Genomic DNA, 25,676 nt, shown 5'->3' with positions numbered 1-25,676 from the left:
ATGTGTATGCAATTGGATGGCTTAGTGAAAGTATTAAAAAAAAATCAGTTTTTAAATATTGCTCCGGAATTTTTATATCCGGTTCTTTTTTTTTTTTTTTTTTCTATATATAAAATTTCGCTTAGTACAACAACAGCGAAATACTATTTCGAGCGTCAAATTTAGTTCAAAGCTGTACCTTAACTAGAAACGCAATGATAGCAGTGCAAACCGTGTACAAAATATTATTTACTTAAAAGTTAACTTGCATGCACTCAGAACTTTCAACTGTTAAATGTCATTCCAATTCGCAGGTTAAGCGTTTGAATTGTTGTTGTTGTAGTTGTTATTGCTGTTGTTGTTGTAGTTCACCGACATTGGCATTCGTTTTTAGATATTCAATAGAATTCTAAGCCGTTGTTGTTTTTATTGTTATTGTTATTGTTTTTCTTTCTTTTTTTTTTTTTTACAGAATATTTATTTTTAATTGTTATTAAAATTACCGGCGGGCGCAGTTACTGGAAAACTGTAAACAATGAATGATGGGGTGAATAAATTAAATTGATTTGAAATGAAAATTTAACTTAAGCAGATGCGGCATCTCAAATAAGTTAACGTTAGTCACAGTTAGTTTATTATCATAACATCAAAGTAATCTTCACGTATACGAGATTGATTTAATTTTTAAAATATCGACTTTAACTTGATTATCGCCAAAGGGCTATCAGTCTCTGGTTTCTTTCATCCTACAATACTTCATGTGATGGTAAAAATATGTTAGCATTTGCGTCTTTTTTTTTTTTAATTTTTATATTTTACAATCCATTTTCATCCGTAAGGAAATTTTTTGTGCAGTTGTGTGTTGTAAGTGTCAAAGAAAGGCTTTAATCGCATCTCCACTATTGAAGGCGATTTCTCCATTTTTGATTGTCTACCCGTTCCATTATCTGTTCTGATACTCATTCGCATATTCATCGTTGTGTTCACTTCTTGGTTCGTTCCTCTATCTGTTCGCTTATCTGTTTGCCTCTCCGTTCATCCATCTGTTCGTCCAGTTATCTATTTGTTCATTCACATGTCTATCTATTTGTTTGTCTTTTCTTCGGTATGTTAGCTGCTCAACAGACCGACTAAGCGCACTCCCATGCACTCGCCTTGCCGTCTAACGCTACCGTTTTACGGTTCTAGGTCTATCAGTCTCTTTAATACCTTGTCTATCTGTACGTTTTTCTGTCTGTCTCTTCGTCCACGCGTCCATCTATCCATTCGTTCGTCTATGCATCGCCCGCCATGTCCATCCTTGCATTCACCTACGTATTCCTCCGTTCGTTTATTCTTCTGTCCGTCTATTTGTTCGTGTGTCCGTTCGCCTAAGTGTCTGCCTACCCATTCGTCTACCTTTCTGCAGTTTTGCATGACGGACGCGTTTTTATTTTACTACTTATTTATACTCGGTTGCCTCACTGTATATTAATTTGTATGACTGTCTGTCGCTTTTTGTTCGAACGATAAGAACACAAAATTGAGAGGGAAAAAGCAAGATTTAGCTAAAGTTTTATTGATCGGTCATAAACAAAATTTGTAAACGAACTTAATCCCCCATACACCTATGGCTTGTTATTCATAAAAAACTCAACAATTTACAAGAAGTGAGTTTTAAGGATTCATGAGCATAACTAAACTATTTATTGAGGAAGCTTTCCTTAGGGCTTAACCATTTTAACGGAAGTTAGCAAAGGCGAAATAAAATTCAAACACAACTAAAATATATTAACGGCAGTTAAACAACATCAATTAATTTTGCGAATGGCAATGAGATGTTAAGATTAAAAGTTAGTTTAAATACGACGTAAACAAATCGCGCGTATTAAGCAAAATTGCTTTGATAGAATTTAAAGAATCCGTTATTGAAATTAAGTGATAGATATCATTTAGGTTTCTGCGAACAACTCTAAACGGGTTAAACAGCCCATAACCATAATTATATTGATTCAGCTTAATGAACGTGAAGCAATTAGCCTCGAGAAGCAACTAATGCCCCAACTAATGTGGACGAATCGTCAGTTCCATTAACTAAGAAGCGAACACTAAAAATAAATGTACGTTTCTCAAGTGACGGTAAGGATAGCAAAAGCAACCTATTTTCACAAGGAGGCAAAGAGGCAAGTGACTCCCAAACCCAATTCCTAAGGGCAAACAGCAAGAATTACTTTTGAACTAATTCAATTGAATGCACATAACACCTATAGGAGGGAGATCACACAACCGTGGTATACTCAAGTATTGGTCTAACTATGCAAATGCATAGCCTTAATGTAAAGGCTCTCATATGATACTTATTATGTTCTCTATCAGATTCAAAGATTTTACTGAAGAAATCAAGTTTCCATTTGAAATGTAGCCCAAGTTAGGCTCACTCCTGAGCGAGGTGTTATGGCAATGTAATTACACCACATATCCCTTAGAATACGGTTATATTTCATAACTATTAAAAATGCTATGTATTATTTATAGGGCCATACCAGAGATAACTGAAGCTTCTGTAATTTCAGCTGAAATCATGAGCAAGTTGTATGAAAAATAGCTCAAGTTCAGTAAAATGAGGTTGAAATTTCATCCACCAGAAAAGACGCACAAAGTTGATCTTATTGAAAGCAAAATAATAATATGAAAATGCGACACGTGGACCGTACGGTACGTCATCTCATTGAAATTGTAGAGCCAGAAAGAAGCAGAAGATGCCTTCTGTTCCTTAAAAGGAAAAAAATTATTTTCTTCTTTTAATAATATTTTAAATACACGGCTGTTTATTATTATTCTGCTTTTCTTCTAATCCGCAGACATAATCAAACATGCGTCTCTTTTCTTTCTTTTTAAATTCCCAAGATAATTTATTTTCCATTCATCATATTTTCATAAACATGTACAAAAATTATATGTTTGTAGATCGAAATTAGTGAAATTGTTAAACGAGTTTATTGAGGTCATTCTAACTCTAAGGGCTCCATTAAGAACTCTTAATACTTAATATGAAAAGTGAACAAGACTATAAACACGTTTTTGGTGCTCTACAAATTATCCAGAAAACTTTAAAGTTTCATCAACAATTTAACTAAAATGTAAGCTAAGTAAAGTTAAATGAAATTCTAAGAAATGAAAATGCTTCCTACATGCTGTAAAAACTTGGCTCTCTCCTTCCCTTAACATTGTGCGGAGATATAAGTTTTGATGGTTTTCTTGTAACTATGAAAGGTGTATTCAAAGAAATTAGTGGATTAGTGGCTTTCTACTCGAATATTATTGATCGTTACGACTCAGGTGATCTTTGATTCCAGCCTATTCCACCCATATTGAGCATTTGAGCATAACAATCGAAGCACCGTTCGAGCAAACAATAAGTAATTTATTGAAACTTACGATATCATGACTTTTGGTATATTAGTACATCACACCCTTTTTACCCCTTCAAATGGGGTCTTCAACTATATTCAATCTTATGGTTGATGTTCTTGGTTCCCATACTTTCTATCATGGTTATTGAGGCTATAGCTATTGCAACGCATCCATTGTTCATCACTCGTAAGAATTTAACCGCGCTATCCTTTGAATTAATCAGGAAAAGTACAGTTTCTCGTAAATTTCATATCTGTTTTTTTGGCGCAAACCTACATCTCCAAGAAACTACGCTGTGTACGCTTTAGTGCGATGATTTGTATAATTGCGTAAAAGACAGTGCTTTCAAATTGAGAAGTCACAGTTTCATTGTATATTCTAGAGTTTTAATTGCTCCCTCACCCTCTCTCTCTCTCTCTCTCTCTCTGAGCTACTCTCAATAATACTCATGAAAACTGAAATCAGGTTACATTGATCGATTATATATCGGATTACCCACGAAATTACCAGCAAAATGGACAGATAAGAATACTTTACCTCTATCGGGACATTTTAAATACACAGTGTAAAAATGATTCTGGTAAACTGACGCACATCGGCAATTACTGATACAATTAAAAAACTCATATCTCTTTTTCTTTTACATTGTTCGAAAGCAATGGACTGCTGGAGTTGTGTCTTCGACACAAAACGAGGAGAAGTCAAAAGGCGAAGTAATTTTGTTTTATGTCCATTACAAAAGGAATATAGGTATATTAAATCTGCCAAGTACGTGTTGGTCAAGGATATAATGGTCACATATTGAATTGGACCTACGGTGTCTAGCTCTTATCTAGAATACGTTGCACCTGTCGCTTACTTTCATGCCTTATAAATATGCATCGGCAGTTTGTGTTCTTGATATGCATAAATAATCGAACTGATTTTGCCATGTTTGTATGTCTGTGTAACTAAGATCGTAAGATTGTCAACAAATATTTTCTGCAATTAAATATGCCCTAAGGTCAAAAGTTACCCAAAATAATGTTAAGACAAGGCTCACAGCCTTGAAAAAATTGATAATCTTCTGCCTTTTCCTGAATTACCTGAAGCTATAACTTTATCGTAATAAAAGAGAATTTTTCTTTGAATGCAACCGTTTCTTCTACTAGTACTAACTTTGTCACTCACGTACTCCCCAATGCTGAATCGTTATCTTATTTTAAGATAGTGGATGGAAATTCTGACCATAGTTTTAAGGAGATTATGACAACAAAACAGTTTGCTTTTCTTATTCCTTGAACAACTCTTATTGTTGAATACCCTGGTCTATGCGCAATATGGGGCCAACACATTGAGATTAGACTGGCAAGTCTCCTTGTCATTTTCTAAAAGTAGATTGATACCTTTAGCGTTACCTTCATTGGAAAAACGTAACTTTGTTACTCTGGAAGTTTCATTTTTGATTAGATTAACAGGTTGATTGATGATAAGAGATTAACTTGAATATTCTTTTAGAAACTTTATTTTCACAAAAGTTAGTCAATGTAGATATTTAGATAATTGCGCGCTTTTCAATCCTTTTGCAATCCTTTGCAAAAACCTACCTGATGTCGACAAGTTAGTCTCCATAACGGATTTTTCAAAATACTATCAAATCAACCATCCCTAATATGAACGTCTTGCGTGTGCGTTCACTTTTAACGCGATACTTTCTTATTTCGCTGCAACTTCATTGCACCCATGGATCGTTTTATAATTACGGTACCTTCCTGTCGTGGACCGTACTTTAATTCAACATCCCGCTCCCCTTACTTTCTATGTTGCTTGGCTTACAAAGGCGGTAAACATTGATAAAAGAGGAATGCACTGATTTTATTCGCCTTAACATATAAGGGCGTCGATAGACGGTACAATGCATAATATTGGCAAGAAATAAGAAAACTACTTCTTACCTCTCCGTCTGATTTTATGATATTTTGGTTGAACCATATTTTTTGGAAGACTTCCTCTACCAGTTGTTTACCCTTTGGAAATGCAAATGAGGTAATATCCGAAATTTACTACACACTAATACACACAAACGTTGCACAGTCAAGTTTTCTTTTCAAATTCTAATCGAAACTAACGTTTGTGCTCAGTATTGCAACTCATTACCGAAAAATACATGGTTGCACAGCGTAGAAGAATTGTCAAAATTTATTAATTGATTAAAATCATGAACCTGTGCGGTTTATGTTTCGCTTCATACGTCAAATCCTCCTATAGAGCTTATTATTCATAATGTAATTGAAACAATATTTTAAAGGACTCTGTTGAACATATCTTTTATACCTCCCACGGTTATCTTAAAAATGAATAAAAAACATAAAAAACTAAATGTACACATTTTACAATGGGTGTGGCGGAAATGTGTCTCTTTTGAAATTGATGAATACCGAGCAAAAAACGCGGAAAGCAAGGGTGCTCCAACTTTACGTTAAAGAGGCATGTGGAAGTTGTAGGCGTGGTTTTTGATGAATCGGGTAATTTTTATATTGCTTTGCAAACTCGCAGGTGGTATATTTTTGCGAACGGGAGAATGCTTACCACAGGTCCTCTCTAATCGTGAAGACAGGCAGATGGGCTAAACGAACAGACAGACAGTTTGGCTGCATGAGCTTTATGGGGTTTTTGAAGCTTTCTCCGAGGGATTATAACAGTGTTGATGGAAAAATGAAATCTTTTTATAATATTGGGAAGGCGTTGATAATTTTTTCGATTTCTATACGTGTACTATACCATCATCCGTAGAATATGCCGTCGAACTTTTATAGGTTTATCTGCTGCAGCTTGTGAATAATGAGCAAAAAAAAAACAATTTTTCCCTTTTGGAAAACAGAGGTATTCTCAGTTTATCTATTACTCCATGCGGTCTTTTAATCGATTTTGCCCATTTTCGATACCTACGATGCCTGCCAGAACTATCAAAGGTTTTGCTATATTTGGAGTCGGCAGCTTTATTTTTGTGGCCAGGACAATGTTTACAACAGACGAACAGATAGACAGCTTGGCATGCTTAAATTCATCAAGAATGTAGTGGTGACCGCTCTGGGTGTTGCAAATGTTTTAAAAGCACGGACGGCAGAGGCACATCCTTAAATCGATTCGAAATTTAGTGTTAATCCAAAAGATATGGGGTCTCGGAAGACGTGATGCAAACATTTTGACAAAATAAATTTACCTTTCATCCTTGGCTGATGGGTATAAAGAGGAAAAATGAAAGAGATTTGATCATCTTGTTGTGGATCTTGGACATGAACTAGCTCAACTACTCAGGATTGGCTTATGCGCAAGCGACTTGATATTGTTTCTACTCTGAATTTGTATACTACTTCGATGTATACATATTCACATGGAATGGTTTAAGAGTAAAGTGATATCTATCTGCTGAAAATCTTAAGGTTTTGATGTGTTAAACTGTTTGCTTTTCTTGTTGAATATGTTTCAGATTTTACCTTATTGTGAAGACATTAATGAGAAGACTGCAATCATGTTCAGTTGGTGCAATTTCCTTTAGATAGGCAGAGAGACGGACTGACTTGTCGAAAATCCCTCGGGAAGTGTTGTTCTGTTGAACGTTTGATGCGCAATTCCGTGTAATATAAAAGAAATTATAAATTTATTTCACTTTGATCTATCGGTAATATAGAAATATATTTCTCTTCCCATACAATTGATTTATTTAATATTCCGTTAAATAATTTTTGCCCGCTTGTTTGGATTCGCATGCGGGTATAGCTTTACGGATCTCGAATTGTTATTGAAGCTGTTTTGTTAGTTAACTTATTACTATTATTAGTTATTGGAATAAGATTTGAATTGATTTTATCACTTTCCGACCATTGGTTAGGAATTCACAAAGGATTTCACTTTTTATTAAATCCTAATCGAATATTCCGTTGAACGACACTTTGTGATGTTTTTCTTTGAAAATCTTTTCATTAAAATACATTTAGAATTTAATTGAAATTTAGCTTTGAAGACTTTGAACTCAAACCACATCTTTCTTGTTTTTTCTTTCTTAATAACTAATTGACTTGTTTATCACATTGTTATTATTAGTATGTAATTTGTTTTTACTAATTTTCTAGGATACTTGTATTTGCAGGATATTTTATTATATGTGGAAAAATTATTTTATAAAATTCTTTGGTGTTTTTCTGACATTTTGTTTTTCAAAACTCGACCGATCGTCAGAAAATTTCGCAATAAACTGAAATTGTTGGCTGCCATCGAATGCTAATAACTCTCCATTGGAAAATTCATTCGGTGTGGAAAACTTTTGAAACTTTATGTAAAAGATTCATGCGATTGCCATCGGCAATAAAAAGAAAAAAAAAAAAAAAGTCCACAACAATAACAATAAAATATAAAACATAGAATGTAAAAAAACATAACAAAGAATAAAATCAATGACAACAAAGCAATAATAACAACAATAATGAAAATAATGCAGAGATCAACAGACCAACACATCATCATCATCATTATCATGGCGGCTTAAATGCTAAAATACCTTATACATATATATGTATATATATGTATATATATGTATATATATGCATGCATATATAAAAATATGTTTATGTGTTTAGCGTTTTAATTAGATGCGTACGTAATACAAGCAACAACAAACGATTCAAATGTAAATCAGATTGACCGCTTATGCACATTTATACATTTATACGTACATAAATGTTATGAGACGGACAGACTTCATCAATATATCTGCGTATGCCCAAGCGTACTGAGCATGGGTTTGTTTTTGAGTTGCTCGCTTTATTGCAAAAACTGTATCGTTTTATTAAAGTGTTATAATTGTTTGTTGCTCTTAGCATTGCTGTTATATGATTTAGTGTACACTGGCAATCATTATCAACAAGCAAATTAAACGTCCCCTATTTGCCACCTTAACGATTGTTGTTAAATAAAATGCACTGAATTTGCAAATTTAAACCATGGTCATCATTGCTATGCCGGTGGTGGAGTTAACGAAGAATTAGTTGTATTTCACTGATTGTGCTCCACGGTGGGTCGTTTTTATTGCAAATTGATGCGTTTTTCTCCAATTTCATGAGCATTTTCTTATACCTTAAACACTGTACAAACTGTACAAAATGTCATTAACCATCATTTAACATTTTTAACCATACAACCATTACATTATATTATATATGTGTACAGATGTTTGTTCTCTTATTTGCTTTCGAAGGCACGCCACTCAAGTCATTGAAAATCATTGAAAATTCATTTTATTGTTGTTGTTGTTATTATTGTTGATAGACCGCCTTTGCCTCTGCTTCTGTCAATTGTTTTGAAAATGTTTATGGTATGATGCCCGCAGAAAAGATGAGTCCAAGTCAGCCTTTTAACTCAATGTTAATGTTTAATTTATTGTCATTGTGATAAACTTACCGGAACTATTTATGTGAATTATAAAAAAAAAAAAAAAAAAAAAATTTAATAAAAAGAAACAGCAGAACGTTTGAACCGAATCCCTTGACGTCTACTTGAAAATATCTTATGGATCACATCTCTTGGGTAATGAATAAAATGTTTGATTGTTTATGCATTAGGTTGAGAGGAAAATTAAGAAAATGACTTTTCTTTGGCATTACCTGGTAATAAAAATTCCATTGCTAATAGTAAGTTTCCCACCTTCAAGCAAGTAAAATTGATTCCTTCCGAGTCAAATTTTTCTTTATTTTCCGTTTCACTCCCTTTCTTATCTCATAATTTTAACAAAGCAGAGAAGGCAGGAGATGCTTCGCCATAGGGTTACGTATTTGAAAATTTGTAACATGTTTTTTTGCGGGTTTTAAGGGCTGAAATTTGAAGCGTTCAAGCAAGCATTGACTTCTTAGTTTTGTATTAAGAAACATTTTTTCGCAGTAGGCACCTGATAGCGGCACTAGGTAGGGAATTGTCCAGCCTGTGTTTGTTCATTCAAAAATCTGTAGCATACTTTTTTGCGACTTCTAGAAGATGCATTTTGAAGTCTTCAAGTGGGCGTTGCATCCCAAGTAACAACTCAGTGATCGCGCTTCCAATCATACGTGCGGCAGAGTTTTTAATAAAAGCTAAAAGCTTTAGATGCTAGTGCTTTAGTCTTAGAATTTATTTACTAGTAATGATAATAAAAAAGGAATAAATACGAGAAGAAAATGGGATCAAATTCTTAAAGGTGAAAGGTACGTTTGCAGTGTTAAGTATACGACTATAGGCGACAAAACTGATTAAAAACAACGAAATAAGCAATCAGCAGTTAGCAAATGAAGCCAAAGCAAGTCGACCGACACTTCAAGAGCATCTTGCATCATCTGAGAACTGGTAATGAAATCACAATCACCTACGACGCATATAAGGGTGAAAATCGAGTATTTATGATGACTAAGAACACGTATCGTTCGCTCATTGATGGTATGGGCAACAATCATTGCAGTTTGAAAGAGATTTAAAGACAAAATGTCCACAGTGTGTCATTGCATCCTTTAATAGAGCGATTTTTCATTATGAAAATGGCCAATTATACGTTAGTCTCATTACTTTTTTTTACACAGTAGTATAATTGGACAGAAGACCAAAAAACAGGATTACATCCTGCATAGGTGTTTGTAGCGCATGCAGATGTTTTTTTCATTTAAAGATGACACAATTTCTGAGTTGCTATGTTATAGCCCGATATTCTTCAAGAAGGTAATCACGTTTTCACTCTATCCATAGACTATCATCGGTCTATGGTTTGTCTCTGTCGATTGTCATTTGTCCATTTCTCGAAACGTTTATGAAAGTGACGCATGCGTGATGACGCAATTAATATACGTGTTTTCTTGCCTGTGCAATAACTAAACAAAAATATGTTTAAATTGTAAAATTGCTAACGCAGTTATTTTGCTTGGAGCAAATGACAATTTGAATCAATACATGTTAACATATTTATATACAGACATAAATGCAAGTCTAACTGATTGTAAACCAATTAGTTTTTTTCTGTAATTATGCGGAAGTCAAACGATTACTGGGTAGGTTAAAATGGAAATATATTTTTTGTTCTATGGACTAATCTAAGGTGGGCCGTTCGTAGAGGGCTCGATAAACAAAGTACAAGTCCAGCTTTACTTTTATTGAAAATAAAAAAAAAAACTGTATTTTCTTCGGGAACCATTGCTGGCTGGTATAGGATCTTATGTACAGCAAAGATGAATGTGACCCTACATTGTAACTTAAACATCGTTTATCGTGTGCACATATTTAAAATCATATCTTAAAATAACTGCACAAAGTAATTTACTTTATATGTATCAAGTAAATACATATATGATAGCGGACTTTTCCAATAGATGGCCCTGACGCCACATGCGGAAGATTTACATATCTGAAGTTATGGTTTTCTTAATAAGTTGGCGATAAGCAGTCTTAACACCAACACATATTGCAAAGCAAAAATCATTTTTCCAACAATTCATTAGCTGAACTTGGTGGCAAATGAAGAGTGAAGAGAGCTAGAAAATTTTTTCCGTATCATATCGTAACTGGGAATGAAAAATGGATTTACTTTGAGAATCTCAAGCGCCAAAATCCGTGGACAAATACTACACACATCAACTGTCAGACAGAGTTGCTTTGATAGCGACACGATATTTTCTGTTTGGTGGAAACAGAAGAATGTGATTTGTTATTAACTGGCAATATCTAATTAAATGGTTAAAATCAATCGCTGCCAAGAACAATTAATTGAATTAAATCGCTCACTGTTCAAAAAAAAAAAAAAAAAAAAATGAGTGACATATCAAAGAAGGCAGTAAAAAGTGCTTTTTTACATAACATCTGTCGGGATAAATCGATTTGGTTCACTCATCAAACTCGTGTGCTTCCGGTTTTGCCGCCTATTTGCTTTGATTGAGCAGTCAGAGTATTGTTCTAAAGAAGACAGGCCGCAATTGCAATAAGTTGCCAGACCATGTAGAAGATTATTGGGCCATCTGAGGGTTGCTTTTGCCGAAGACGGACGGATGCATGGGAATTTAATCGTTTTCAGGGCCAAATTTTTTTTCAAACCACTCTCCAACTGTTTGATAGGCTGCTAGGTTTTCACTCCAAGCCAGAATAAAAATTCCCATAAATGACATTCATCTTTTTATACATTGATATACACTGAACGATACGTTGTAAACAACTGAAACTCATAGTGCACAAGTGCCAATGTCTAAACGGTACATATTCAAAATTTCAGAAAAAATGAACGCCTCATGTACGTTTTATGAAGCAACCAATTTCAATGCATACCTTTTCTATACTTGATAGCTGAGCGAGTTTCATTCAAATTTTAATATTTTGTCGGATTTATCAAAAATTGTAGAGAGGATTTCCTTTTCATAATTTCTTCTTGTATTTTGTTTTTTTTTTTTTTTTTTTTCCTAATAGTAAAGTTTCCTAATTTAACTAGTCGCTCAATAATTACCGGGACAGCCGCACAGATGTCAGCTCTTACAAAACTCAACATATCTTTTGAACAGGGCCAAGGCTCAACCAACGCCTGGCATAATTTTACATCATTTTAATTAATTATCTATGGATTATAGTGGCTTTAGAGACATTGCTTTCTTAATATTCAAAATAGTGGAAAAGTAGCGATCTTCTGCGTTGAGTAACCACCATTCCCCCTTGATGACAAAAAAAGTAGTGTTTAAACTCAATATTAGCTTGAGAAGAGTAGTGGCAACTCTGCTCTTTCAAAAGCGGCAATTTTTCAGTCTTTTCACCTCAACATCTATGAAGCTGACTGTAGCAAATGGCCAACAGAGGTGGTTAAACCAGACAATACCAAAAAGAATACAAAAAAAAACTTGAGAACTATTCCCATTATATGAGGAATAAAGTTGCAAGAATTGCATGATATCGTAAAGATGTGAAGCAGTTTGTACCAAAATGTTGTCCTAAATGCTTATCAGATTTATCCACAGTGAAATAAAAACATGAAACTGTTTGAATTACTGCCTCATTCTGTAGATCTGGCATCTGGCGCTTGTTATCTGTTTTCAAATCCAAGAAAAGATACTCGAGGAAAACAGATTTCGTTCAAACTATGAAGTCGTTGTAGAAACCGAAACCTATTTTGAGAGTTTTATTAATCGCTTCGACATTGACTTCTTACACGACCGTGGGACTAATTGTGTCACTATAGAACGAGACTATGTTGAGGAATAAAGTAAAAGAAATTCTTGTTCTTGATTTGTCCCGGGAATTATTGATCGATATATTATAAAAGAAAAAATTAGCGCTTGGATAATTTAAACCTTGATTTTTTCCAAAAATTTTTTATTTTTTTTTTTTAATGATAATCATTAGCATACTTTCGGTTCAATTGTAGTCCGATTTCAAATATTATTTATGATAATTTTTATAGAATTTGTAAAAAGACATTTTAAGATCATTGAGTTGTAGCAGTTTATTATGTATGAAATTATTTTGATCTATTTATGTTCTACGTAAAATGGCGTGTTGTTTAGAAATGAGATCATCAACGTTATTAATATTTTATTATTCATAATTTTCATACAATTGTGTTATGACGATTGCGCAGATTATATGTGTAATAAAACTAATATAGTTGTATATATTTATATTGATTGCGCTTGTATTGAACAAAAAAGAAAAAAATAAAAATAAAGCGTTAGCACAGTGACTAAATTTAGACTAAAAATGAATTTCAAACGAATTTGGAAATCATCACCTGCCTTGATATAGCGTTATTAACGATGCAATTATGCTGCGCATATATTCGTTTCGTATTTTATTTATTCATAGTACACAGTAAAGCAAAGTAAGAGTAGGATGTGCTTAAGATCTGTAAAAATGAGAAAAAGGAAGAAAATTGTATAAATCATTTTTCGTAACTACGTACATCAAACTAATTGAAAAGTTCGCGGGGCAGGTGAAATAGAACAGACCAATAGTTGAAACGATGAAGGAAACTATTGTCGTCTTTAAAGTAGTCCTTATAATCTATAGCTTCATTGTAAGCGTGTTTGTGGATGTAGAACGTGTGAATAATTCCATTTCCATGCTTGATTTAAGGTAAGAATCCCTTTGTCAGGCTGTGGTGTTCCTTTCCGCGAGAGTTGTAACAAAAGGCATACTAACGGTCGGTTATTAACGCGATGCACAATCTTGCAAGATGCTCGATTTTGGCATATTATAAACAAACAAAAAAAATTGACGTACTTCTGTCGCTATGAAAATTGCAAAGTACTTGCCTTCCCGCAGCCGTAGCAGTTGGGGTAGGATCGGAAGAATTTTTGTATTTTATTTTTTTGAATGTTGCCTTTTGAATGCTAGGTAAATATCTGCCATGGAAAGTGTGCATGTGCGTTTTTTCGATTGCGAACGAGCTTGTAGACTGGTCATAGTTTAACTTGATCTGCTTATAGAAACCCTTTTTAATCTTCTAGGGAAACTAACAGAGAAATGGGGTTGCTGTTGGTCTGATGAATACATCTGGGTATTTTAAACGGAAAGGCAAAGTTACAGCTTAATTTTACTCTGTGCTTTGCGGTTTTTCTATTCTCCTTTTTAATGTGATTTTGCAGGACATTACTTTACTACGACTTTTAAAAGTTTTGGATTTTTTTGGAAATTGGATTTACCGGCGGAGAAGAGAACTTTTTTTTATTATTAATTAGATTTGAAAATGGGTCCTTTGTCCACGACAATCGAATGTAGTTGGTCAACAAGTTTAATCAAAACTTGTAATTAAGCTTTTGATCCCTCCTACCAAATACAAAGATCTATTTTTCTTTTTACCCCTATCGCCGAAGGATTTTGTTTGCAGTGCCCAGAAGTAAGCTTGAGTGTTTTCGTAAAGTGTATGCATTCTTTATCAAGAACAATTTCTGAATCGAGTTAAGCAGTCAGTCAGTCTGTCAGTCTGCCGCTCTGCCCGCTCGTCCATCTGCGCGTAATGTCTGTTGTAAACGGTCTCTTGGCCGGAAAAATGGAGCTACCGACTTCAAATTTCGAAGAAACATTGAAAGTATTTGTACGCACGGTACGGTATTGAAAAGAGCCAAATTCATCGAAAGACAAGCTTACAGTATCAGGTAAACTGAGAACACTTTTGTTTTTCAAAAGGACCGTGTAAGTGAGTTTTCCCTCGCTACGCATAAACTAGAAGAGATAAATCTACAAAAATTTGAAGGTATATTTTAAGGGTATATATTGGGCCCACCCAATATTATAGTGTATCAAAATGTAATTTTTTTTCCTTAAGACGAAGGCTTCAAAATCCCCCATAAGGTATATAAATTCTGGGAACGCACCTAAGCATGCCCGCCTGTTCGTCTATCCATATGTCCGTCTAACTGCACAGTATCTGTGGTAAACATTCTCCCGTTCGCAAAAACGACTTTTCTTACTCATAAGGTACAATACGTCCATCGTATAAATTTCATTTTATATTCTGAAAATAGAAAAAATCAATCGCGCCCATCCAGTATTACAGAGTTGCAAACGTTTTGAATATATTCCTCATCGGTCAGTGATGGGCATGAAAATGGAATAAATGCAATAATAAAAAAACTTTTTTAAAATATAATATAAAGCAACGCTAAGCTTCAGTTATGTCTAGTGATTAAACAATTCTTTTACTGTTCTAGGGATGTTACTCCGCGAATTTTTCAACTACACAGATTACTTACGGTCGTGAATGTTTCAATGTTAAAGCCATAAAATGGACTTGGACGAAACTGTAAAGGTTTTTGTGCACGTCTTATAAGAAAAGCTACCGCCATTTTAAATTCTTTGGATCTTGCATACCAAAGAGGGATTTCATAAGCAGCATCGGCTACATTTAAAGACTTGAGAACCAAAAATTTTCAAAGAGAATGTGTTCTTAAAATTCGCTGCAACTTACCTCAAAGAAAACCAAATTTCCCGCACAGCACCAATATAACAACTGCAAAAATGCGGAGAGCATGTAAATCTCAAATTTAATAGCAATCATGGGTTGATCTTGCGCCAGTAATGCTTCAAAGGCCGTTAAGCAAATCATAAAAGTGCTGGCCGCCATTTGGGCCACATAGTTAAGGTAGTAACATGCGTTAATGTTTTCAATTAAACTGCGTTACCAATAAAAATATAAAAATTGAAAAAAATTTTAAAAATCAAGTCACTTACTTGATAATATACTGATGAATTGTGATAAGACTTCTAAGTTCGTTTAGTGATTCGTGTTCTTCGACGTTTTGCGCAGAAATCTCTCTTAAGCGTATACAGAGGATTTTCAAGTTTAACGCCGTTTGCAGTAAAATGCCGCAAGCAAGATTGTCCATACAAACAATGCTAAGAAGAGCGTGAAATGTCCAAACAACTTGAAATATATATGCGACAGCGAAACCTATCGGATGCTGATCAGAGTTCTCCCAACGCAGAATGGGAAAATGGGCACGATAGGGTAAACCATGATGAGTTAATAGAGGTGGAACCGCCACTGCCATAGCGAACAAAGCTATTAGAAATATGTAAAAGGAAAAAGCAAGAACTTCAAACAAATAGAAGGAGCACTGTAAACGTTTTATCTTTAAGCGGCTTCGACCGTTGTATTCTGCGAACATTCTATGTAAACCATTCAATTTGTCGACGATAGGATGAATTTCGCTCGAATGTTGACCGTGAAAATACATTTTAAGGATTATTAAAGAACCCTATAAAAAATACGAAGACGCCGATGCACACATTACACACATTACGTATATAAGATTATAAAGCGAATTCCTACTCACTCCTATTATAACCACAATATCATCACCTAATAATGTCAAATTGTGGCGAGCTTCGTGGAGGTCACAAGCTACAGTAACAATAAACATTGAACCCATTGTAATTTGAACTATATAGGCTAGGGAATAATATACGTGCTCTTCGGACCATTTGCGTGGCAAAATACCAATCATTCTGTTCGTAGCAGTAAATCAAAATATAAATAAATAAATAAAGGAATAACAATAAAATTTTTTTCAAAAAATACAAATCACAGTTCAAAAAAAACCTTATGTAGCTGCGTACAAACATCAATGACACCTGTTCCAAAAGGCATGCACGTTGCCTTAAAACCATTTTAGCCTGAATGTAGAATCCCGAGATGTGGTTCATACTGCAGCTGCCTTTGCTTTTGTTATACGTATTGCGAATGTTACGAATAGCCGGTGTTGTTATTCTTGTTGTTATTGTTGTTATTGTTATTATTGTTATTATTGTTGTTCTTAAGTTGGTTAGTTGTATTGAATTCAATGCTCATCAACGTGCCTTGAGCAATTTCTGTTTGTTAACAACACATTGTTGGTATTATAGATCGCTTTCGTCGCTTTACGACCGAAACCCCCACTCACTAGAAGTGTTTGTATACTTATAAACTAGGAAAAGGTGCATACTTTATACTTAAATCATATTTTGTAAGTCGGATTGGTTTTTATAGCCAAGTGCTTCTTGTAGTTTATTATATTATCTGCTACAGACAGTCATTTACAAGTCTGCTAAGGATTATTGTTTTATTCTTTGCAAATAATACACAATTAGTTGAGAGTTAATATAATGTTTGGGTTGTTTTGTTTGTAAATAATAATTGGTTTATTATAATTTCCTCTACACTGCCATTATAATAGCAATAAAGTCATTTTTAAATCGATAGATATTTAACAATTCTTGGAATTTTCGAGAAATTACGAGAATGTGGAGGTTTTAAGACTATCGTAGAAGGAAACGACGCAGAAACGGCTCTTTAATTATTACGAAAGGAAAAGAATGTTTATATCAAATTAAATTAAGTCGGAGAACAGCACAAAAAAAATTCGAAGAAATTTACGTACGTGACTCCTGAAATTATTTTATTAACCACCAAAGAAGGTATACGTTGCACTTCATATTCAACATCACTTGTGGTACGAGGGTATATTAAGTTTATAAGCATATGTGTGTATATAGGTACGAGGACTTGAAGATAGACCTGCCCTTTGTTATACCGATCGATTCGGCATCACTTGCTGAATCCTTCTAAGCTTGTCTGCTCGTCTTGTTTGCTTGCGTCCACCTTACAGGCCGCAATTTTTCAGATATTTTGATGAAATTTAGTAGACTGAGAATGGGACGGTTCGGATTACTTTTACGAACGCTTCCCTACGTACAGGATAGTGTAAGTTATTGAATGATGAGCTGTGACCCACTACAGTGCGTTCTTTTAAATATAACCAAGCACTCAAGGGATGTCTCCTGTACGTGCAGCTTGGCGATGGTTAGAAAGAACTAGGGAAAGAGAAGTAGATCGGGAGCGGTCACAACCTAGAAAGTTTTGAGCCCTGTCGACCTTTATTGGCTAAACATACAATTATAGCTAGCAACAAGTACGAGCAAGTCAAACCGCAATTACATTTCAGCTCGCGGGCATCGACTTAGTGATCGCAACTCTTCGGTATACGTAGGCAGCCTGCGGAAAATTCGTTAGGTCTAGAAAAATATGCATCCGTCGCAATAGAAAGTACATGCAGTCTGCGTCTGCATGAATACCAAAGGCAATGTGCGAAAAATTGGCCCTCTAAGTTAACATGGACCTTGAAGAGGTCCAAAAACCCTTAACTGGATTCCGAAAATCATTCTGGATCGATGGCTATAGTGAGGGAAGGGTGTATTTAAAAGTGCCTCTGGATGTTCCATACATCCGTGTAAATTAAATATAAACTCTCCGCAGGCGGTTTAAAATCTAACAACAAAAGGTACCCATCACAAACTTTCTTAAGCTTTTACACAATATTTCATTGAATTTCCTTCCCTTTTTAGGGTGAAAGTGTAGTGAAATGTTTGAAAAACTGTTCAACATAAAAAAGAAAACTCCGCCTTTATTATCGCTACCGTGCATTTTACTTTGATATAATAACAATCAATTAAATTCGCATTAATCTGATAGACGTTATGCTAAAAACCAAATCTAAGATAAGCTAATGTGGAACACTGCGATATTATTTTTTAGCATTTCTTCTTCAATTTATTTATTTCAATACAAATCGACAGCCTGTCATATGATATGTATCAATAAACCATAGTAAACAAAAGTAGAGAAAAAAAAAATATTTGTTGTCAAGAAAAGTGGACCACTTTTGTGCAACTCATGGCATTCTTATACTTGCCTATAAGTCAACTGTATGGGTACTTGGCTCTTGGTACAACACAATAAAGTGAGATGAAAGATTACACTGATATTTAAAGAGGCGTTACGTAGTGGTGATCTCGTATTCACACCTCATTGACTTTAGGCTGTCATAAAATAATTGCAGCAGACAGCTGAGCTCAATGATAGAAAAAAATAAAAATAAAAAGAGAAAAACGGCTCCAGTCAAGACTTTTGAAAAAGTTTTCCATTAATATGAAATACTTAAGTCGTTATAACTGCCTGTATTAGGTGCTATATAATGCAGTTAATGCATTGCATTGTTGTTGTTTTTATTGTTGTTGTTGAACTGCTTTTATTTACTTGCATGCCTATAGAAATATCAACAAAAAAGGTAAACCTACAAACAAGTACTTTAAAGACACTTTGCTGCCAATTGAACGAAGCATTGTACACAAATTGTGAGAGTAAAGATAGGGATAAGGAAGCATTATAACGATTGAATCGTAAGAAAAATAAATAGATTAGCGCATAGCATGGCGTATATAACTGGTGAATGCATACACTCACACACGCACACACACACACACACACAAATAGATATGTATTCAAACACAGACATACATACTTACATAAACATATATATACTATGCTTAGTGATTATTGCAAACATATAAAAGCGTTCTTCTAGCATTCTACAGCATACGTTGAATTCTCGGATTTATATATATATATATATGTTATAGGAGATATTTCGAGCTAACTGTAGGCAGTGGTTGTCAATAATTGCCATCGCTTTATATGCGTTTTTCAATATTTGTAAAGATGTTAGATTTATATGTATACGCATACATTTACATTTTCAATGTTTTAAGTTGCATAGGCAGCGACCGATCTATTCGAATGCTCTCTTGTTGTCCGTTGCTACTATTTCTTAAGCAAACATTTTGTTTACAGTTTATTACTTGGAAAGTGATTTAAACATCTTAACCATTAACATGATCATCGGTTATCTGGAAATATAACAAATATAACAAACAAAACAATGTGACTTTACCATATTTGTTTGTTGTTGCTGTTGTTATTTGTATTAAATCAACTTTCGCATGTGCGTATGTTCGGTCCGTGTATTCACGTTTGCTGCTACGTTCCAAACTGGTTATAATTAAAGAATTATTTTACACCAAATAAGGTGAAACTTTTAATGCATGACCGAATATCTTTAACTAAAACCTATGGTGACCACTTAACTTAATACATATTTCATGCTTTAACTGCCGCAATAACCATCAAGTAAGTACTTTTTTGTTTGCACTTAATGCCACAACGGTACCGTTCAACGTTGAATGGCTACTCATTGCACAGTTTTAGTCTATGGTATTATGTATACGTATGTGAGTTGGATTTTCCTGACTTGCACGTCTGTAGCATTAAATGCAATCTTTCCGTCACTCACTCATTCGCTCACTCATTCACTCACTTATACTCACATATGCTAGCAGCAGACGTATAGTGCAATGTGAACATTTAATTATGAGTTTGTAAAACAATGTCATTGTGTGGCGATAGTTGCCACAAGCCATAAACTTGGGGCATAAAGTTTCAAGTCTCAATTCCTAACTAAACCTTCAACTTGTTGCAAGCCATTGGCTCACTTGTTATTATTTCTTTGAATTTTTTCCTATTTTTGGTTTAGTTTCTTGCTTCCTCTTGATTTTCTTAGTGTAAGAAATTATTGCTTCTGGTCTTTATATTTTTAAATCTTTATCTTTTCCGCTGGCATGACTGTAATAGGCTTAGTGTTTAATTGTTTAATTTTTATTTTGTTAGTTCGTTTTTAGTGTTTGGTTTTTTTTTTTTTTTTTTAACGTTTTATTGTGCTAAGGAAAGTTTACACAAAGTTTTAAAAGTATTCAGTGAACTTGGCTTTGAGCAGAGAAATTTTTTACCTATGAAAAGTAAATAAGGTAAAGAGCATTTGCAAGCATTCCTTCCGCTTTTGAATCTTTCGCTTTCGGCAGAGACGATACGCTTAGACACTTAGTGCGTGTCAATGCCGTTAATCGGCATCATGTGAGAAGATTTGGTTGCGAGGCCGTGGCTTCATGATCGATACTGAAGTTGGCTATTTCTTAATCATTACTTTTGGCAGTTGGAACGTTTGATACGTTATCATAACGTATCAAGTTTTCTTCGAATTGCGTAAAAAAAAGCTTATTGCCATTTTCTTCCAAGTAATATTGTTCATACTATGTAGAAGTAATTTGTTACCGTTTTGTTTTTTTTGTATGAGGCAAAGGTAAACACAAGTTATTCAAGGAATTGCTCTACGCCGGTCACTACGTGCATTGTCTCTCCATGAAGGATCTCACTTTTTGGGGGATTTTGATAACAATCGAAGTACTACTCAGACAGATAGTAGGTCGTCAACTGAAGTGAGCGTTAAATAGAAGGGGGATAACTTATTCCAGTGCAGCGCTTCTAACCGTATTTGAGGTAATTTTGATCTTTGGCATATTGTTTTCGTTTCTTTGCATAGTTGTGTTAGTTATTGGTCGTAGAGCCTTCTAGTGATGATGATTTTGTTTGTTTAGTGTAACTCATTATTCATTGCAATCAGTTATTTGCCCGGGCGCCTCATGGCCATGGTGATGTCGTGCTTTTTCCTCGATGTTAGGGTTTCAGGCGCTACGGATATTGGATTATTAGACTTCCCACGCTTCGCTATCCGTATTAAACATTGTAATGAAATAGTAATGATTTTCGAGGTTAACGTTTCCTTGAGCATAGGATCCCACTTATTCAAAAGAATCGTACCTTAAAGAACAGTGTTGTCTGTGTCTACGCTTGATAGTCATAACTTTTAATGCTGTTTAAAGTTTGAAGATAGTCTTAAGACAGTCACGTTAAGTAGGGAGCAATACAAATTATACTGCCGTAGAATTTCCAATCGCTAACGCGACGATGTCGACGTAGCAGACACCGAGCATGCTATCCAAGTCAGCTAGCGCTGTTTTTGTCGGCAATCTACAGTAAAGCTATAAAGAAAAGAAGACCTTTTCCAATAGAGAAGCGTAGGCAACACGATATCGAACTAGTTACGTCGTCTATAGAAAATCCCTTAAAACAAATGCAATCTCACTAAATACATATATTCCGTCTTACTAGTATTTGTATAAGGCGTCTTTCTTGTATATGTTTTTACAGTCTTCCACAAACCAGTAACGTCAGTTTCTTTGCATGAAGAATAAACGAAATGAACTTTTCAAAGATTATTAAGTGTGGCTTCTCACACGATCCTGTAAATTACAGTTAACTATATTTACATTATTGTTTAATTTTTTTTCATTGTAGACGTACTCGGACAGTATTTCAGTATTGGTTATGCAAACGAGAATGTCTACATTATCACCTACACGTCTGATGAACACTATACTACGGTAAGATTATACTTATTTTATTATAATTTCATAACATGTGAACAATAATATACACAATCCATCTCTAGTCCGAATATCGAAAATGCCAAATAAAACAATTACGATCACTATATTAATAAATATCTAACAGAGAGAGAGAGAGAGAAGAGCGGGAAGACTTAGCCGCTAATCACAGCTTTGATCAAAGTGAATACTTGTGCTTGTGTATCTACAGGTGTGTTGAGATTAGAATATAATAATCTCAACACTTTAGATAGCACAATCTCTTCCCCATCACTACGGTTGCTTTCAGTTAGAAAATAGAGAAAATTACTTCATCCATCTGCGCCAGAAAAAAGCGTAGAATTTTTTCTTTTTTCCTAAATTGAGTGAAACATCGCCTAAAGATTTCCATTCTAACACAACTCTGTATCAAGCACGCAAATGAGTTAAAGCGCATCCCAATTAGCAAAAAATTACGACCATAGTATAAGCATATATTTTCGAACATACGATACACCGTTTAAATCATACGATGCACAGGGTACATCAAGTTACCTATATTGCAAACTAGTGGAGTTCATCAACAGGTTCGATTCAAACCAAACCTAGATCTCTCTATTCTCTTTTAATGTGATTTCAGTTTTCCACCTTCTATCTAATTCGAGTTCGTAATGAGGTTGAACGGGCATTAGGTTATAATTGGCTGATCAGTCAAGTTGCTTGAGTTAAGCAAAGTCCAAGAAACTTGATCTTTGGATTCAACTAAACGAATTTTGTACTCTTAGTAGTAGCCATCGTATTGGGCCGAGCTGTTTAAGTTATTTCGTCAAATTAAAGTAAATGATCATTGTCTTTTTTCTTTTAAATATGACCAATAGCACAGGGCATGACCCCTATAGGCGTAACAGGGTGAGGGTAAAAAAGGACTGGGGAAAGATGAAGATACAAGGGAGAGTGGCCTCAACTTCTTGACAATTTCATCCCTTTATCGACTAAGCAATCTTATACGTACCGCCATGTGCGGTCAAACCGCACTGAGATTTGAACTTGCGAACGTTAAATTGATAGTCGCGACTCTTATCTACTTATCTACTCTGATATATATATAATAATATATATATAATTTATTCACCGAATTTTTTTATAAAAATTATATAACTATATATACATATTGCCTTATGTCCGTCAATTCTATATTAAGAGTGCTTGTAGACGTGGGCAGGTTCAATTGTATCATCAATTGTAGAATCTGCATACACTTATCCAAAATATGATCAAGTTCACAATGCAGCAGCTAAACACAATGGTGCTCGTAGGTTGAGTCGCTAGCGCAAAATTTACAATAAATATAAATTTACTTTTAAGTTAATTCACACCTTAAAGTGACGGGTATTCAAGATTCGATTTGAAGTGAAAAAACAAAAAAAAAAAGAAAGCTTCTAATAACCATAGGCTATGAATATTTCCAGCAAAGAGATCCGCTTATTAAATATATTAGAATTTATGGTAAAATTGTGGTCATAAATAGCTTACGTATGTGTATTGGTGTGCATGCCAAAAGAGTCAGTTTACGGATGGGTGCATCTATTGTATAGAAAAATCATAGTTTAAAATAAGTAAGTAAAAATGTGTGTATTTCGACAAAATTAATAATGATTTAACACGCAAGGGAGAAAATTTAGAAAACTTTTATTTAAAATAAATGTATTTTGGACTTTTTATACGTATACACGGGTACTATCACAATCATGACATATGGCAAAGGCAGGTCCCCTTTGGGGAAATATTTGAAAAATTATACAAAAATTTTTGGTTAATGTCAATCGCGGAAAGGCTTATCGGCATGTAAGTGTTTGGTGCGTTGCATATGTTTTCTACAAGTCTATTTCAAAGTGAATCTACCTTTGTTTATATTTGGACAACAAGTTGTTCTTCTCCTATCCAAATATGGTTATTTTTATGCGCACCATCAACGAATGTGGATCTGATAAGTTTTTCCCTTGGTTTGTCACGTACTTAAGACGCACATATAATCTTGATTGTTGATCGTGGAGCATTGGTTCGGTTTGTTGGTGTCTGTGCGTACGTCCGTTTACGCTTGGCTAAGACTGTTCGCATGCGAAACATTTTTTCATCGCCTTCTTCCATTCTATTTGCCTGCCACACCCCCGTTTATAACCTTCCCTTCCTTATTGGAATATTGGAATATCCTTTGCCGTTGCTTGACCACTTCTCCATCGGTTGTACCGCCGTTCATATGTCATTCCTTTCATTTTATATTTTCTCTATTCTATCGTTCTTCCTTTCTCGAGCTTTTCCATCCCTCCCATAATGTCCTCTTTTCTTTGTCTATCATTCGTATTTCTATCTCTTTCATTCGTTCTTCATTCTCCTCTGTCATTAATGTGTTCTTTCATCTCTCCCATTCCACCAATCATCTCCTCCTCTTTGTTCAGTCTCTCTATATTTTCGTCCTTCCTTCAATGTGCTTTTCCATCCAGTTCCTCATGTATCTGTCACAGTTAGCAGTCGGTTCTCGGCCCTTTCCTCCTCCGTAGCTTCTTTTTTATTAATCGCCCTTTTCGCATATTCCTCTCATAATGCCTCCTAATGCTTCGTTTTCTTGTCTCTTCTATTCGTTTTTCCTATTCGGTTGTTCTTCTTTCTCTCAATGCACATGTCTTACGCACCTCACTACTTTTGTTTCTTCTCCATTCCATCTATTTTTTCTCGCTTTGTATGGTCGTTTCTTCCATTGAATATTTGTTGTCCACCTATTTATCAGCAACCAACGTTCTTTCTGACTGTTCCTGGATTTCTCTATCTCTCCACGTCCATCCGTCCTCCCATCCAGTCGTCCACATCTTCAACTATGTATTTGCTTCTTCCTCATTCATCATTCGTTTTGTTGCAGTCTCATCTCCTTGGTGCTCTTCTTTTCTCTTTATGTAATTGGGAAACGTAAAAACCCAAGTTGAAGTATAAATGTAAAATTGATCAGTTTTTGCTTCGCACGAACCTCTTCTATCTGAAGCATTTTGTAAAACGTACCGGCCAAACCTATTTTATCATATTCACACCCTCAAGCTACGAACAAAAGCCATCTGAACATTCAAGTTAAGAATGAACTCGGCACGAGAAACAAGTCCGAATTTTAGAAAATAGTGATCCGTGAAGATTCGACTAAAACCGATTTATTATTTGTTTGGTATTTCGCTGAACATGTGCAGGTTTGATTTATGGGTCCTGTAACGACAAATAATCCCTGTCATTTCTTGGTTCTTTTTTTCTCTCTTTTTCTGCTTGTTACATAAACTGAAATCAAATGCATGTACCGATGGTATCATGATTATTCACACAAAGACATAAACTTAAAATGTATGCTGTAAGTTCTTAAAACAATGAATTGTACATTTCTTACGTATGACAACTACGCGTGTGTTCCTACCCGACATTGAGTTTGGCATCGGGGAGAAAGAGAGCAAACAAGTAAAAAATATGTTCTTTAATAAAATCAAAGAAATAAAATCAAATAAAAACACAAAAAAAAATAAAAATAAATATAATGTGTGCTTGACTTGATCTGGAGTAAGACTATGTGCTTCAAAGAACAGATTTACAAAAGTTAACCTAAAAAAATAAATTTGTAGACATGCGTGTGGGCATACATGTGTATCGATACACAGTCTATTGTAATGACTTGTGTA

At 34.6% G+C, this 25,676-nt stretch overlaps 1 protein-coding gene across 1 annotated transcript; it reads right to left on the bottom strand.

Annotated features, from left to right (window-relative positions):
- Positions 1–13,186: 13,186 nt before the first annotated feature.
- LOC119636289 (odorant receptor 47b) lies at positions 13,187–16,551 on the bottom strand. Its single transcript, XM_038031592.1, has 6 exons — positions 16,439–16,551; positions 16,173–16,344; positions 15,568–16,094; positions 15,305–15,509; positions 15,090–15,248; positions 13,187–13,240 (listed from the first exon to the last, which is right to left on the bottom strand). The coding sequence occupies exons 1-6, from the start codon at positions 16,540–16,542 to the stop codon at positions 13,187–13,189; spliced, it is 1,221 nt and encodes a 406-aa protein (XP_037887520.1). The 5' UTR covers positions 16,543–16,551.
- Positions 16,552–25,676: the final 9,125 nt, after the last annotated feature.

This window comes from Glossina fuscipes, unplaced genomic scaffold, assembly GCF_014805625.2.
Source record: "Glossina fuscipes isolate IAEA_lab_2018 unplaced genomic scaffold, Yale_Gfus_2 28, whole genome shotgun sequence".
Lineage (NCBI taxonomy): Eukaryota > Metazoa > Arthropoda > Insecta > Diptera > Glossinidae > Glossina > Glossina fuscipes.
The sequence above is the reverse complement of the archived record's forward strand: the minus strand, read 5'-3'. Positions and strand labels throughout refer to the sequence as shown.

Coding starts and splice junctions, on each gene's coding strand:
- LOC119636289 (XM_038031592.1), bottom strand. CDS start 16,542: ATGAACCACATCTCGGGATTCTACATTCAGGCTAAAATGGTTTTAAGG. Junction 16,345..16,438: donor TTTGTACGCAGCTACATAAG/GTTTTTTTTGAA, acceptor TGCTACGAACAG/AATGATTGGTATTTTGCCAC. Junction 13,241..15,089: donor ACATTGAAACATTCACGACC/GTAAGTAATCTG, acceptor TCATTTTTACAG/ATCTTAAGCACATCCTACTC.